At 39.9% G+C, this 13,608-nt stretch overlaps 1 protein-coding gene across 1 annotated transcript in view; it reads right to left on the bottom strand.

The window, feature by feature from the left end:
• Nucleotides 1-13,608, bottom strand: part of LOC149249539 (uncharacterized) — a 339,013-nt gene that overhangs the window by 66,394 nt on the left and 259,011 nt on the right. The window contains exon 12 of the mRNA XM_089458737.1: nucleotides 10,122-10,347. Coding sequence (XP_089314863.1) covers nucleotides 10,122-10,347 — 226 coding nt within the window. The remainder of the gene's footprint in view (nucleotides 1-10,121; nucleotides 10,348-13,608) is intronic.

The following is a 13,608-nucleotide window of genomic DNA, read 5'->3' as shown; positions in this document are numbered from 1 at the left end:
AATGTTGATATCTTAAATGCTTTAATGTTGTTTCATTTTATTGGGAGATGCAACATGGGAATTTGTCAGAAACATACATACAATGGATACCATACAGATCCGTGCTATATCCCTTCCACATATCCATTCACAAAGGACTTGTCACACCATAGACTGTATGGAGTGTTCAAAAAACCATTTCATGACACCTTGCAGGATGACACCCATGGACTTCCTATGTACTACTTGCAAATCTAGAGGGAATGTTACCCTTCATTTCAACAAGGGTACATATGGTCATTTTTCTTATTTTGATAACACCATTGTAAGTCCAAAGGATGCAAGTTAAAGCCTTGTAGGCCATGTGAAGCTATGTATTAAGGTATCCTAGGCCTATTACGGTCGGCCATGGCCAATCCCTTTGGTCCTCGTTCTTAGCTGCTTTCATCCAATATAGGATTAGAGGACTTGGGGTAGATCTGTTTAAGGGAGCCTTTAGTTATGTTGGTGTTGTTACTGCTCAAACTAGCAGGGGCCCTAAAAGGGGATCCTTGAAGGGCTACTACTAGACTAAGGGCAATAATGGAGCAATAGCCCACTACCACCTCAGCGAAGGCTCCCTACTATTTACGGACATTCATCGATGGGAGGAGACTCATTATGATGAGGATCACGAAATGGATGGACCAATGATAGGGTGAGGGGTGATCCTCGAAGCCTATTCACAAGAGAGGCTCAAATATGTGGCTTGCTTTCTTTGGAAGGCAAGGTTGAAAGCTCTCAATGAAGGGCTTAAGGGGAATTTCAAGGCTCAGGTTTATGGTATGTATCTTATAATGGAGGTTCCTAGGTCTTAAATTCTTGTGAAAGCTTGGATTCCACGTGATCCTTGACGAATTACCCTTAATAGTGCATGGAACAAAACGTGACCAAGTGGACCTGATGTTAGGTCAAGGGGATAGGATTTAGCAAGCAATGATATGCTTGACCTAATTAGGGAGGGGAAAGGGATTAAGGAATGAATTTTCAATGAAAGGCAATGCAAGAATCCCAGTGAGGTTTCTAGCCTAAGGGAAACCAAGGGCAAGAATTGGTCTTTGAGCTAGGGCTTGCGATATCTCAAGATCCCACAATCGGAATCTCATGAAATTTGGAGGGCTTCTTAAGGACACACCAGCGCAATTGTGGACCAAAAATCGAAGTATTTGGATGGCTAGATTGTGAGATAATTGATGCCCTAGGTGACCTAGAGGACTAGACCTAGAGAAGAGAAGAGGGGAGAAGGAAAATAGGTTTAAGGTGATCACCTTATGGTGGACTAGTGCCTAATCCTTTGGGGAGATTTGGAGTCAAGAGTAATTATGACTATGGACATTGAATTTTCTATGTCAAGGAGGCCTCAAAGACAACTTCACATAGCATTAGGGCAGCAGCAAAAGCAACTTCAAGAACTTTATACTTCGTTTTGCAAGATTGATGGCTTATCAAGATGAATTTCAATGAAGAAGCATCTCTAGGAACATTCATTCATAATACATGGCCCATACATGAAACATCACTATCTATAAAATGAATTTCCACAACTTCGCATAAATGGATGCAATAAATCAACCCTAGTATAGCGAAATCCCAGCAACAATATATGTGACAAGAATAGAAAAAAAAATCATTAAATTGTACTTACATGTATTAAGAGTATATCCAACCATGAAGAATTTGGTACTCAAGAAGCTCCAAGACAAGAGAAAATAATCCAAACATCAAAATTCATTCCATGATCCAAAATTCGTCCTCCAAGAAGATGTGCGAAATTCTCAAGAGAGATACAAGTCCAATCCAAGTGATGATGCTAAAATGAGTTCACATCACTTGGATTTATACACTTCTAATGAGTTTGATTTAGCTAATTAGTCCTGTTACCACTCGAACCAGCAGGGGCCCTAAAGGGGTTCCTAAGAGGGCAATTGCTAGGTTCAGGGAAACGTTGGAGGCTTAGCCCACTGTCACCACAGCGAAGTCTCCCTTCTCTTTACGTACTTTCACCAATGGGAGGAGTCCCAGTAGTGTAGGGATCACTTGTAAATTATATGTCAATGAATAGGTGGAAGGTGGCCCTACAAACACTTTTCCCGAGGATGGAGTGATGAATAGAACTTCCTTTCTCTTTAAGCAAGGGGCTTGGCTTTCCAAGGGTAAGGGGTGAGGATTGGAGGGTTGAGGGAGAAGGAATTGACTTACGGACGAGGTTCTCAATCCCTATAATCCTTGGGAAACTTGGATTCCCAAATGGTCCTTGACAAATAATCTTTATTGAGATGTGGGACCATATGGGACCAAGTGGAGCCAGCCCAGGTTCGGGGATGGAATACAGCAATCAATGATGTTCCTATCCTGGACAAGGTGAAGGGAAAGGACCGAACAAGAATATTTACTTCAAAAGGTTGAATTGATCTTGTTGAGGTCTAGCCTTGGGGATGCCTAGGGAAAATTCGATCCTAGAGGAGCTTGGGATTCCCAGAAATTCCACTGTTAGAATTGCCTCAAATTTGGAGAGGGAGTGGACCCACCAGCGCAGTAGCCTGTAGGAGATCAAATTTGTTCCTTGGGTCAATTCCCAGGAAATTGATGCCCTAGGTGACCTAATGGGGCTACACTTGGGGAAGAAGGGGAAAATAGTAAAAAGAGGGTTAAAATGATCACCCCTTTTAAGGGATCAGTGCCTAATTCACTTGGGGATATGGAGTCAAGGTTGATGATGAGTAAGACCTTGGTTTCTTGATCAAGGATGCCCAGAAAGCCAGCTTCACCCAATTTTGAGAGAAAGAAAAGAAAAGTAACCTTCAAGCATTTATACTTCAAAGCAAACGATGCAAGCTTGTCGAGACAAACAATCTCTGGGACATTTCATTCATATAACAGTGGCCCATACATTAAATTAGCTAAAAAATGCTCAATTCCACATTTCAATCATGCAGCAACCAACAATAATTTTAGCAGTATGCAACGACAAGAATAATAACATCAAATTTACTTTAACGTTATAGAATATATCTAACCAACATTTTGTTTTCAAGACAAAGCTCCAAGACAAGATAAATAGCCCAAATCCATACGTCAAAATTCATCCATCTCCAAAAAATGTCCTCCAAGGAAAAAAATGCGAAGTTCTCTAATATTAGAGAGATCCCAAGTCAAGTGATGATCCAAATGAATGTATCTAACATCAATATATAGCCTCCTAAGGAGTTTGAATTAGCATATGGGCCTACATTAACCCTAATGATAAAATAATGTGCAAATCAAACCCTATTGATGACAAACCCACCAAACTAGCTGACAAGCGTAAAAATAAGCCTCACAAGGGGCCAAATAATAATATGTATATGTCGTGGGGCCCTCGAAACACAATAATATCCAAAAGTGCCATATTGAGGAATAAATTCCTCAGAATATGATGGACAAGGGGGTGGCCCCTTGTTCTCCAAGTAGTAGACCTGTGGTGCTCCTAGTGGGTCTAAGGGCACATAAATGACCCCATGGGTCTCCATATGAATCAAAGATACCTATAGATCCTCTGCAAGGGTCCAAGTGGTGGAATGAATGTTGCCATGACATCATACAAGTCCTGGGGCACCTGCCAAGAGTGTTGGGCTCCTATGGGGGCCTGCTAGGCATAATGTACCAAGAATATCACCATCATCCCAAAAGTGGATCGCTAGTAGTGTCTGAGCATCGATGAAAATCCGTAGGGTGTTGTCTGCTGCTATGGAGGCCAATGGCCTTCCAAATAGTGGTTCACGCCTTCAGAAAATGTAGACTTGGATGAGGGGGCATCTCCATGTATCATTTCATCTAAGTGTTGGAAAGCTCTAGGTTCCCCGACTTTGTCTACACTTGGATCAACGCTAAAGGCTTTTGATGGGCATACCTTGTAGCCTCAAGGGGTTTTCTCTACTTTGCTTATAGAGCTCCAAGGGAAAACAATCTCAATTGAGGTTGAGGTCATTGATCCACCATTAGATTACAACCTCCTACTTGGGCGAAGTTGGTTTTATGCCATGACTGTTGTCGTATCCTCAGCAGTATTGCACGACTCGTACTCGTATAAGACTCAACGACTCGTATAAGGATCAAGAACGACCTGCATAAGACTCAGCAAAATACAAACTCCCTCCATTTTCCCTTTCCCTCCATCTGACCTCAAATAAAAGAAAAAGAAAAAAAGAAAATCGAAATTTGTTTTCAGGGACGAGTTTTATACAGGTTCTTACGAGTTTGACATGAGTCGTATGAAAGTCAACAAGTCAGTGCAAGTCGTATGCGAGTCAGCACTGGTAAGGGTCTTATGTGCGGGTTCTATGACAGTGACTCGTTTTGGGCCTCAGCATATGACTCGTTAAGACCCGCGAGTCACGAAGGGTCATATAAGGGTCATGCTTCACTAATCTTCATTCTTTTGTATCGTGATGTTCCACCATCAAGGTAAAATACTCTCTATCGACCAACTAATTTTCTACAGACTTGCTTTTTCACAATAATCAATCAATCCCCTTTGTATGTGATTCCACTTTTGCTACTAAAAGGATTGGAGCAGGGATGTTCAAAGACTCTTCGTTAATGGGTGTCTTCCCCCTTGCTCCACTGGACCCATGTCCATTTGCTTCCACCATTAACATTATCTCTTATGTCACTAGTTAATCTCTTGGACCTCCTAATCCTCGGGCGATGCTTACAAAAGATGAATCTCATAGTGGCACAATGCCACCTTTTGTGGAAGTAATCACCTCTTCAATGGTCCCACCACCACCTGGTGACATTGGTCAGAAACTCCATCCTAATACGCAAAATGATCAAACTGCACTTCCACATGCGTCATCATTCCATCACCTTCACATGACTCCCTTGATATTGAGTTTCCTTCAAACAAGGCCATCTTGGAGGTCATGGCTTCACAAGATAAGCCATGGGAGACTATGCATCATGATGCCTCTCTTCTCTCATAGTCGAACATGATGGAGCTTGACAAACAAAATCTTAATCAGGCCTGGGGGCATTTCTTGAGTCATTCAATGACATAACACCCTAAAACCAAGTCAAGTCTAGTATTTCCATCTCTAAACCTGCTACCAAATTATCCACTCTGAACTCCCTCGTTGATGAATGTCTCATATTCTCTTCATGTCTTTGATCGTCATTATCATGGAGTTGTCTTAGCTCAGGAGACCATTCAGGCTTTATGTCCTAGGACCATCGCTGATAATGTTATGGTTCTAAGCTATCCTTCGAATCCTCTATTGGAAAAGTAACTAGGTTTGGTCTTCAAATTTATTTTTGTACTTGTATCAATTTGTATTTTATGTAAAAAGCAAAAGAAAAGAAAAAGAAAAATTATTATTATTTTTCTATACAAGCATGTTCTTCATGCTTATAGATTTTTGAGTCAAAGAGTCAAAGTCCTATTTGGACCTTTGTAAAGAAAAGGAAAAAAGAATCTTTAAAATATGTATTTTTTATCAAAAACCCTCTAGATGCCAAAGTCGGCATACCCATCAAGTCATCCTTGCCAGAAAGGACATGTTTATTCGCACCCCTCTAGACAGTATAAATAGAAGATTATTTTTGCTCATTTAGATACACATAATTCACATGAGTTGTTCTGAAATATCGCAAAGAGGAATAGTGAAGAAGAGGAGGACAGAAGTCTAAAGAAAGAGCTTCTTCTTGAAGTTTAAGTTTGTGAAAGTTCTGCCTTAGTACATCTCTTGTTGCTAGTCTCTTGCTGGTGGATTTGCTAGGAAGAAGGAAGTTTTGACTTAGCATCTTGAGGGCTGGAATTTTCATGTGGTCATGGGTCTTGAATATCTCACTTTGATCTGATTCTATAAGAAGAAATATTTTTGGGTTTTCCTAATGGAGGGATTTTGCCCTGTCTTGGAGCCTATATCTTGTGTTCTTCTTGTTTCTGTGATCTCCATGTTATGGAAATTGTTTGATGAAAAGAAACATAATATATAGTAATAAGAAGTCAACTAATTCACAAGCAATTACTAAAGAAAGAGAAATCCAATATAAGTTGTAAGTCTCTCAATTTCTCAAAATCATCAACCTTTAGGAACATGGAAGTTCAATTGGATGTGGCATGCCACATCATTGTGTGCCATATGTTACCAACAACCACACATGAGTTCATACACATCAATTGGAATCCTTACATAATCTATCAAACTGTGTCATGCTTTGTACATACATATATAATTCAAACAAAAAACAAATATGCAAAATGACAACAAATTCATTGTTTCCTTGAGGTCTAAAGTCAGAGCTAACATCTCGGATTAGGATTCATCAATCTTGTCACTGCACTATTGACCTTTTTCATCTTCATTTCACTTTTCCTTAGGGCCCACCCCCGCCAAGTTGCAACATTAACCATATCTGCTTTGCACGTCATAACTTGTGCAGTAGAGCCTACCCTTCATGGGTGCCCTAGAATAGCAATTGATTGTCGTTTTGGTGCCCATGTTGTGTTCATTCGTAGGTTTGGGGATCCTCTTTAGTACCTACCATGACATCGTAATTGACCCTCATGCCTCTCTTTGTCTCTTGTTTTTGGCCACTATCACCCTTTAAGAGGTCCTCACTCTGTTATTCATTGTTTTTTGGTCGCTTGTGCTCACAGTCTTCAATGTCTTGTTAGATGTTGTCATAACAATGCTTGTCTCCATTCCACTTGCCAACCTTGTAGTCGTGCTTAACCTCTTCCCTTTGCATCAACCTTGCCTCCATCTTGCAACCCATCATAACCTCCTAAAGAGACTACTGTGATGAATGGATTTCCATTAGCAGACACTTTACCACTATTGCTAATATGTGCTTAACCACTTCCCTTTGCATCAACCTTGCCTCCATATTGCAACCCATCATCACCTTTCAAAGAGACTATTGTGATGAGTGGATTTCCATTAGCAAACACTTTACCACCGCCTCTTGCTTTGCTTAGGTTGGTTCCATCATCCTCGGAACAAGATGCATATCATTATACCACCCATCTCTTTAGGACGAGATTCCTTTTGGTATTGCTTTCATGCTCGTTAAACAATGAAAATCCCAAGCTTTTTTTGCAATCTTTTCATGCTCGTTAAACCTACCTAAAAATGTCAAGTTCTTTCCATTCTTTACTCTTCAATGTTCATTATTCAAATGAAAGCCAGCGAGCAATCTCTTCTCCATTCTCACTCTTCAATGTTCATTATTCAAATGAAAGCCAGCGAGCAATCTCTTCTCCATTCTCAAGCTCATTAAGCCATGAGGACATGGGTGTGCACTTTTATCTCTTTTTCTACCTCACTATCAAACTGACAAGAAAGGAACCTACTCTTAAGTATTCTCTCACCCCTTTTTCAAGCTCGTTAAAACTAAATTGAACACACACCTATCGAGGTCACTTGTCATCTCTTTCATGCTAGCTAAACTATGAAGGGGATCCACTATACAAAAAGGGAGGCGAGAAATGCATTTTTCTCCTGTGTTCTATCATGGCAATTGTATGTCGCCCTTGAAAATGGCACTTGTTTGAGTCATACTTTAACAATTTGTTTTTGTTGAGCTTTAGAGCCACGCCATTAGCTTGAGTCAAGTCACTCTATTATTGGGTCAGTATCTCACCTCATTGGTTACCCTTCCAGTCTATAGGCTTTGGTGATGCCTTCTGTGTCGCCATTGTGTCTATTTGGTATTTTTCAGTCGATGCTGCCAAGTTCACTTTTCTGTCATTCCATTATATGTTCAAGGGAAGTCCCAATCAGTGTCGACCATTTGCATGTATCATTATACCTTTTGTTTCGGCCATCCTTGTATCAATTGTGTATAAGTTCTTCAACTGCTAATATTAGAGATTTCATCTTGATGTCAGCTTCGTGTCGATTGATGGGGGATACATCAAAGCCCTCGGTCGACAGATCTCTTCCCATCAATGTCAACACCCTATCTGGGATGTAAATCTAGAAACAGTCTAGTACCTTGGAGCTTGCAGTCCTCAGTGGCAGGTTTGCTCATGATTGATAATTGGTTTCCATCGTTGGCCCATGTTGATTGACTCTACGAGTTCTCAACATAAGCTCACTCATTCACACTCCATAGATTCCCTGCATGCTCGATATCAGCTCATTCATTCACATGGACTAATCGAAGACCAAGCTACCTTACTTATGACCATTGCCTCTACCAAGTTGCATTGGGGGCACTAACATCAATGTCCAACCCTACTAATAGTTATTGTGCCATAAATCTGCATCATGACTAGTCCTCGATTAGGAGTCCACGATATGTCGTGTGGGCAACCATGCTCTTTCTCTCAGTGTTGAGTATGGGTATGCCTACCTCATGGATGTATTTTATATGTATCTAACTATGACTTTTGCAGCCTCGGCAGGTCTTCTATCTGTGGTCCCTCCTTCCGCCTCACTCACTGGTATTATTATGATAATGTATTTCAGTCATCAATGTCTCTTCTGACCTTATACATTAGGGGGCATCTGTTATAGCTCAAAATGCCACCCCCTTGGGTCTACTAGAAGGGAACATCATCTGAAAAGTCAGGATGCCAAAAGTGATTTGTGGAAAGCTCCAAAAAACATGAATTGCTGCCTTCAATGCTCCCTTGCAGTTGTAGCCAAGCAACACTAGGCCAAACAACGCTCTGTGTACACTGGCTTCAAGCAACAAAGAGCCAACAATGCCCCAATTACAATGTGATGGAGCAACAGAGTGAGAAATTACATGGATTAGGTCAAAATTGATCACTCAAAGTAAATAAGTATTAAAAGACCAGACATGGCCAAAAAGATGTCTACATTCGATATAACTCTCCATAGATCACAAAGAGGAAGAATTAACATATGTCGAAGTGTTGCCGGAGTATTCACTCATAGTTCTCTCTGCAATAAGCCACCATTACAGGCCCAGTGGACAGTGAGTCTTGCTGAGGGGAGGGCTGCAGAAAAAGTCTGCAGAAGTGCATGGCTATGTACAATATATTCTTGGTATAATACAAACTCAAATAGCTTTTCCCTCGCTATCTCATTTTCTCATGTTATTTTGTATTTACATGCTGATTATGAATATAGTTATATGTATGTGCTAACAGTCTTTGCAGGGTATAGAGTTCGGTGATTTTCTTTTGTGTGCAGGTATTCAAGGGTAGGGAAATGAGTGAAGATCTCCCAAGTTTTCCCTCAAGCTGGCTGCATCAACTAGCAGGCTCTTCTAGGTAAGACGTACAATCTCCTTACTCTCTGTAACTACTTGTCTATGTGTGCATGAACTGGGATATGCTTGTGTTGTATTGTGCTTTGACTGTAACCCCTTCCGTCTGGGAAAGTCTTGGGCAGGCTTGCTGGGGCTAAACTAGCTTGCTACTGCAAGTGAAATTTCTCCCTTAAACAACAACCCGTCACACAAAACCCTTGTTTTGAGCTGCAACATATACAGATTCAGATTGAGATTCAGTATAATGGATGGGAAAAATGATCTTACTGTCCAATCATCAATGTTCATTGTCAAAACTAAACATACATGCCCGGATCATCCCAAAAATCCACCCAGAATGTCTCAGGTGGGACAGCAAGTCCCCGTGTCCCAGAAAAGTCCCTAACAGTTTGAGTACATTTCCGAGAAGTCTTTGAAGTACCCAAAACACTGGAACAGCAAGTATGGTGTTTTCTAGAGGGGATCTGTCCCCATAAACATAGATTTCTGCCAAGAAAACATGTCTTTCCTAACATCAGGCTGTACTAGTCTTTTTACACTTTATGCTCATCTGGGCTATGTGCCACTCTCTTACCACATTTGGTTCTCTGGGTGATTTGGGACAAGCAGGAGTTGACCAACAGTCATGCCAAAAAGGACATGACCGTGAGATCCTTCAGACTATAAGAATCAAGTACATTACTCAGGAGTCAGCAATGAGATGGCAATTTAGAAAAGCCACCATAAAAACAAATTTGTTAAAGTTTCCTATTACTACTATGATTGAATCTGATGACTAGAAATTCTAGTTTCAGTCTACTGGTAATGTTTAAGTCAAATCCCAATAATATAGAAATCCATAAAAATTGAAATATTAAAGCTCATAATAAACTCACCAATGCAGTATCACGAAGCATTTGGCTAATTTGTGAGACATTCGAGAAGGGACCAAATGGATGACAACCAGTTGCCCATAGCCAGTTGGAAATTGGCCTATGATGTATATGGGAAGCTTTTTCATAAGGTGCAGCCAATCCACCAACAACTGATGCTAATCCAGCTAAAATGTGGCGTTGTGTTAGCTGTGGAACAGCATATCTTCTCTCAGTTTCTGAGACATAACTGTAAAAAAAGCGAGGATCCATTGTCACTTGCAAAATCCTTGGTGGTGTTTGCACTTCTTGAAGTTGAAACGAAGTAATAGCAATACACCCTTACAAAATGTTTAATTGACCAAATAAGCATAAAAATTTGCAAATTATTTCCAGCTTAGTTGATTCCATCAAGATGTGAGGCTATAGCCTATAAGTAACCACATATTAATCATACAACCTTAATCTGCAAAATCTATACTGCACAGAAAAACAGCTTTGCAGATCAATTCCAACTTTTAATTTCAAGTTCCCATAAAAAAGTTAAAACAACCAACAAAACAGAGATGCTAATGCAAAACAACTTCCCTTGAACATCTTTGGAGTAGAGTCCTAGTAATTATCCATTATACTAGTTTTACGAAAGAAATGATTATAGGTCAATACATTAACCATTTGTTATCGCCCAGAAAAACAGGTCATGAGCAACTGGCTCCAAGTTTGGAAAAGAACTGAAAAAGCAATGAAAGCTCTATAAAATATCTGGAAAACAACGGGAAACATCATAATTCATGATATATTACTGAAAAATCATGAACATCACAAAAGAAATGAGATGAGATCTAGACAACTTCTGAATCCAGAACTCCGTTTTATAAAATTAAATATTTGATCCAGATTGATCAATGGAAAAAGTGCTGGTCATATAGCCTTCTGAGGTAAGAACACGTCATTCAACCCACGTAAAAATAGTTAAGAATCAAGATGGTGTGAAAAATGTTGTCCAGCAAAGGGTTTAGCATTCGAAATGACTATAGGAAGGTGAAAGACACATTACTTGACAATAACAACTAGCAAGTTGTTTCTATGTACTTATCTCCATGCCAAAATGAGCCTTGAACCTAATCATCCATAACATGGCCTACTTACACTATTAGGCTAGAAACGAATTTCCTTCTATTTTAAAGAGAACGTGATGCAGGGGCATCCGTAATTTTCATTGACCGAAAGGTCAAAATCATTTACTAGAGGAGTTGGTTCCTTAATGTGTGGTTTGTTAGAAGATAATTTATTTTAGAATGTTATGTAATTTGTTTAAATTAGGCAGATTGTTGCAAAATTGTTATAGTTTGATTAAATTTCCTAAATTGGTCCTTAGATCCTACATTTGTGGATTTGGATCGAGCATCTCATGTAATCTTTATATTTCTTTTGATTATAATAAAAATAGAGTTCAGAGTGTGGTGTGCGAGAGGTTTTCCCATGAACCAGTCAATCCGTAATCTCTATCATAAATGTAACACACTATGCGCACGGTCCTGTAGTTATTTCTGAGTTTAATTGCCATAGGAAAGATCAACGTACAAAATATATATATATATATATATATATATATATTGAAGGAGAGAAGACACAGAGAGAAATTGATCAGAGGAGTGCCGCAAAGCCAGAGGAGAGCGACAAGGATCAAAGGAGCCAAGAAGAGTTGGAGTGCAGACCTTATATCTATATAAATAACCCGAAGGCACGTCAACACTTAGTCGATTTTGGCTTTCAGCAAAGTCTGTCATTAAACGAAATTCACAACCATCAATCGACAGATCCCATAACAATAAAAGCCCGAAATCCCATAATATTTCTAAATTGCATTTTTTAAATCGTCAAGCACCAGGGATCGTCTATTAATGGAAGTGGCAAGAGACAGGAATTCTCTCGTTGCCCAGGATCATTAAGACTGGAAACAATTCTAATTGAGTATCGGGTATCGCTAGTGGTATCGACATGCAGAGGTTTATATTACAAGTGGGCCAACCTAGAGAAGAAGAGTGAGGAGTTCATTGTAAGTGACCAATAGTGGAAGGTGGGCCAACCTGAAGCTATTGAGCCTAGAGAATTTTCAAAGCCCAAAAGTCTTGAAGTCGGCAGGTCCCATACCCAGAAGAGTATGCCGAGAAGAAAGTGCCCGAAAGCACAAGTAATTGAATTTTTAAAAAGCGTCGAGGCTCCAGGGTTGCAGGCAGCTGTATATGAAAGCGGAGGTATACGGGTGAGGACTATTATATGTGTATTGGCTACTCTTCCGACTCCTCCCACCTTTAAAAGATCCGCCCACTGTGATTTTTTTTATTGGGATTTATATCCTGAAAGGGTTGAAGAGTCAATTTGGGGGGAAGAGTTGAAGGCTACCTTTGTAACAAGTATCCTTGCTAGAGACAAGCTTCCTGACTGGACCAAGTTGTTGGACTACTTCACCAAAAAGGATATTTGGGAGAGTTCGATATCTAGTGGACAGCACAGAGGTGGAGGTGGTGATGAGGAACTTACTCTTGCTAGGCAAGCAAAGAACGGCAAGGGTAAAGCCAAGCAAAACCAAAGTGGAGGAGGATCTTCACAGGGTGAGAAAAAGGAGGACATAGGCAAATTCAAGTGCTTTGGATGCCACAAGTATGGTCATATATTGGACAGTGCTCTAAAAAGAAAGGCAAATGGAAGACATTAACAATTGCATCTACACAAATGGATAAGTTAGCTGAGAAATTCGAGGATTTTGCATTGGTTTCATGTCTTTCAAGCACCATGACACGTGATGTATGGTTTGTGGACAACGAAGATTCTCGTCATATGACAATATCTCATGACCTCTTCACCAATATGGCCAAGAAGCAATGTGATCTTCATGTGGAGCTTGGTGATAGTGTCCAGTATGTAGTGGAGAGTATTGTCAGCATACAGTTTTAGTTGAGAGGAGTTGATCCTAGCATGAGGCGAGTGATAGGCACCAAAGAGAGCAACATGTATCTGTTGAGAAAAAGTCAAAGTCGGGATTAAATCAGTAAGGGTCCAAAAGTTGAAAAAGTCGTTAAAGTCGGGAGTTTTTTGAAAAGTTGGCAAAAAGTCAGCAAAATTTTAAAAAAAAAAAAATACAAAAATATTAATTTTTTGAAAAATCTAGACTTTTCAATAAAATCCCGACTTTTTCAATAAAATCCCGATTTTTTCAAAAAAAAAAATTAAAACATTAAAGAAACTACTTCATTCACAATTTTTTGGAAAAAGTCCTGCTTTAATCCCGACTTTTTCCACACTGGTTGAGAGGATAGCCGGCGAAGGCCCTTGTACATGACAGTGACAGCCAAAGTGAGCTTTGGCACAGGAGGTTGGGACATCTAAACTACAGGGCTCTACCACTATTATGGGAGATAGTCACTAGTTGCTCAAAGTTCATTGTGGAGTGGGATGGTGTCTAAAGAATGTGGGCTTGGCATGTGTGCCAAAGCAACATTTCATAACA

This window comes from Pinus tabuliformis, chromosome 7 (assembly GCF_031772625.1).
Source record: "Pinus tabuliformis cultivar Carrire ecotype Pingquan chromosome 7, CPIR1, whole genome shotgun sequence".
Taxonomy (NCBI): Eukaryota; Viridiplantae; Streptophyta; class Pinopsida; order Pinales; family Pinaceae; genus Pinus; species Pinus tabuliformis.
The sequence above is the reverse complement of the archived record's forward strand: the minus strand, read 5'-3'. Positions and strand labels throughout refer to the sequence as shown.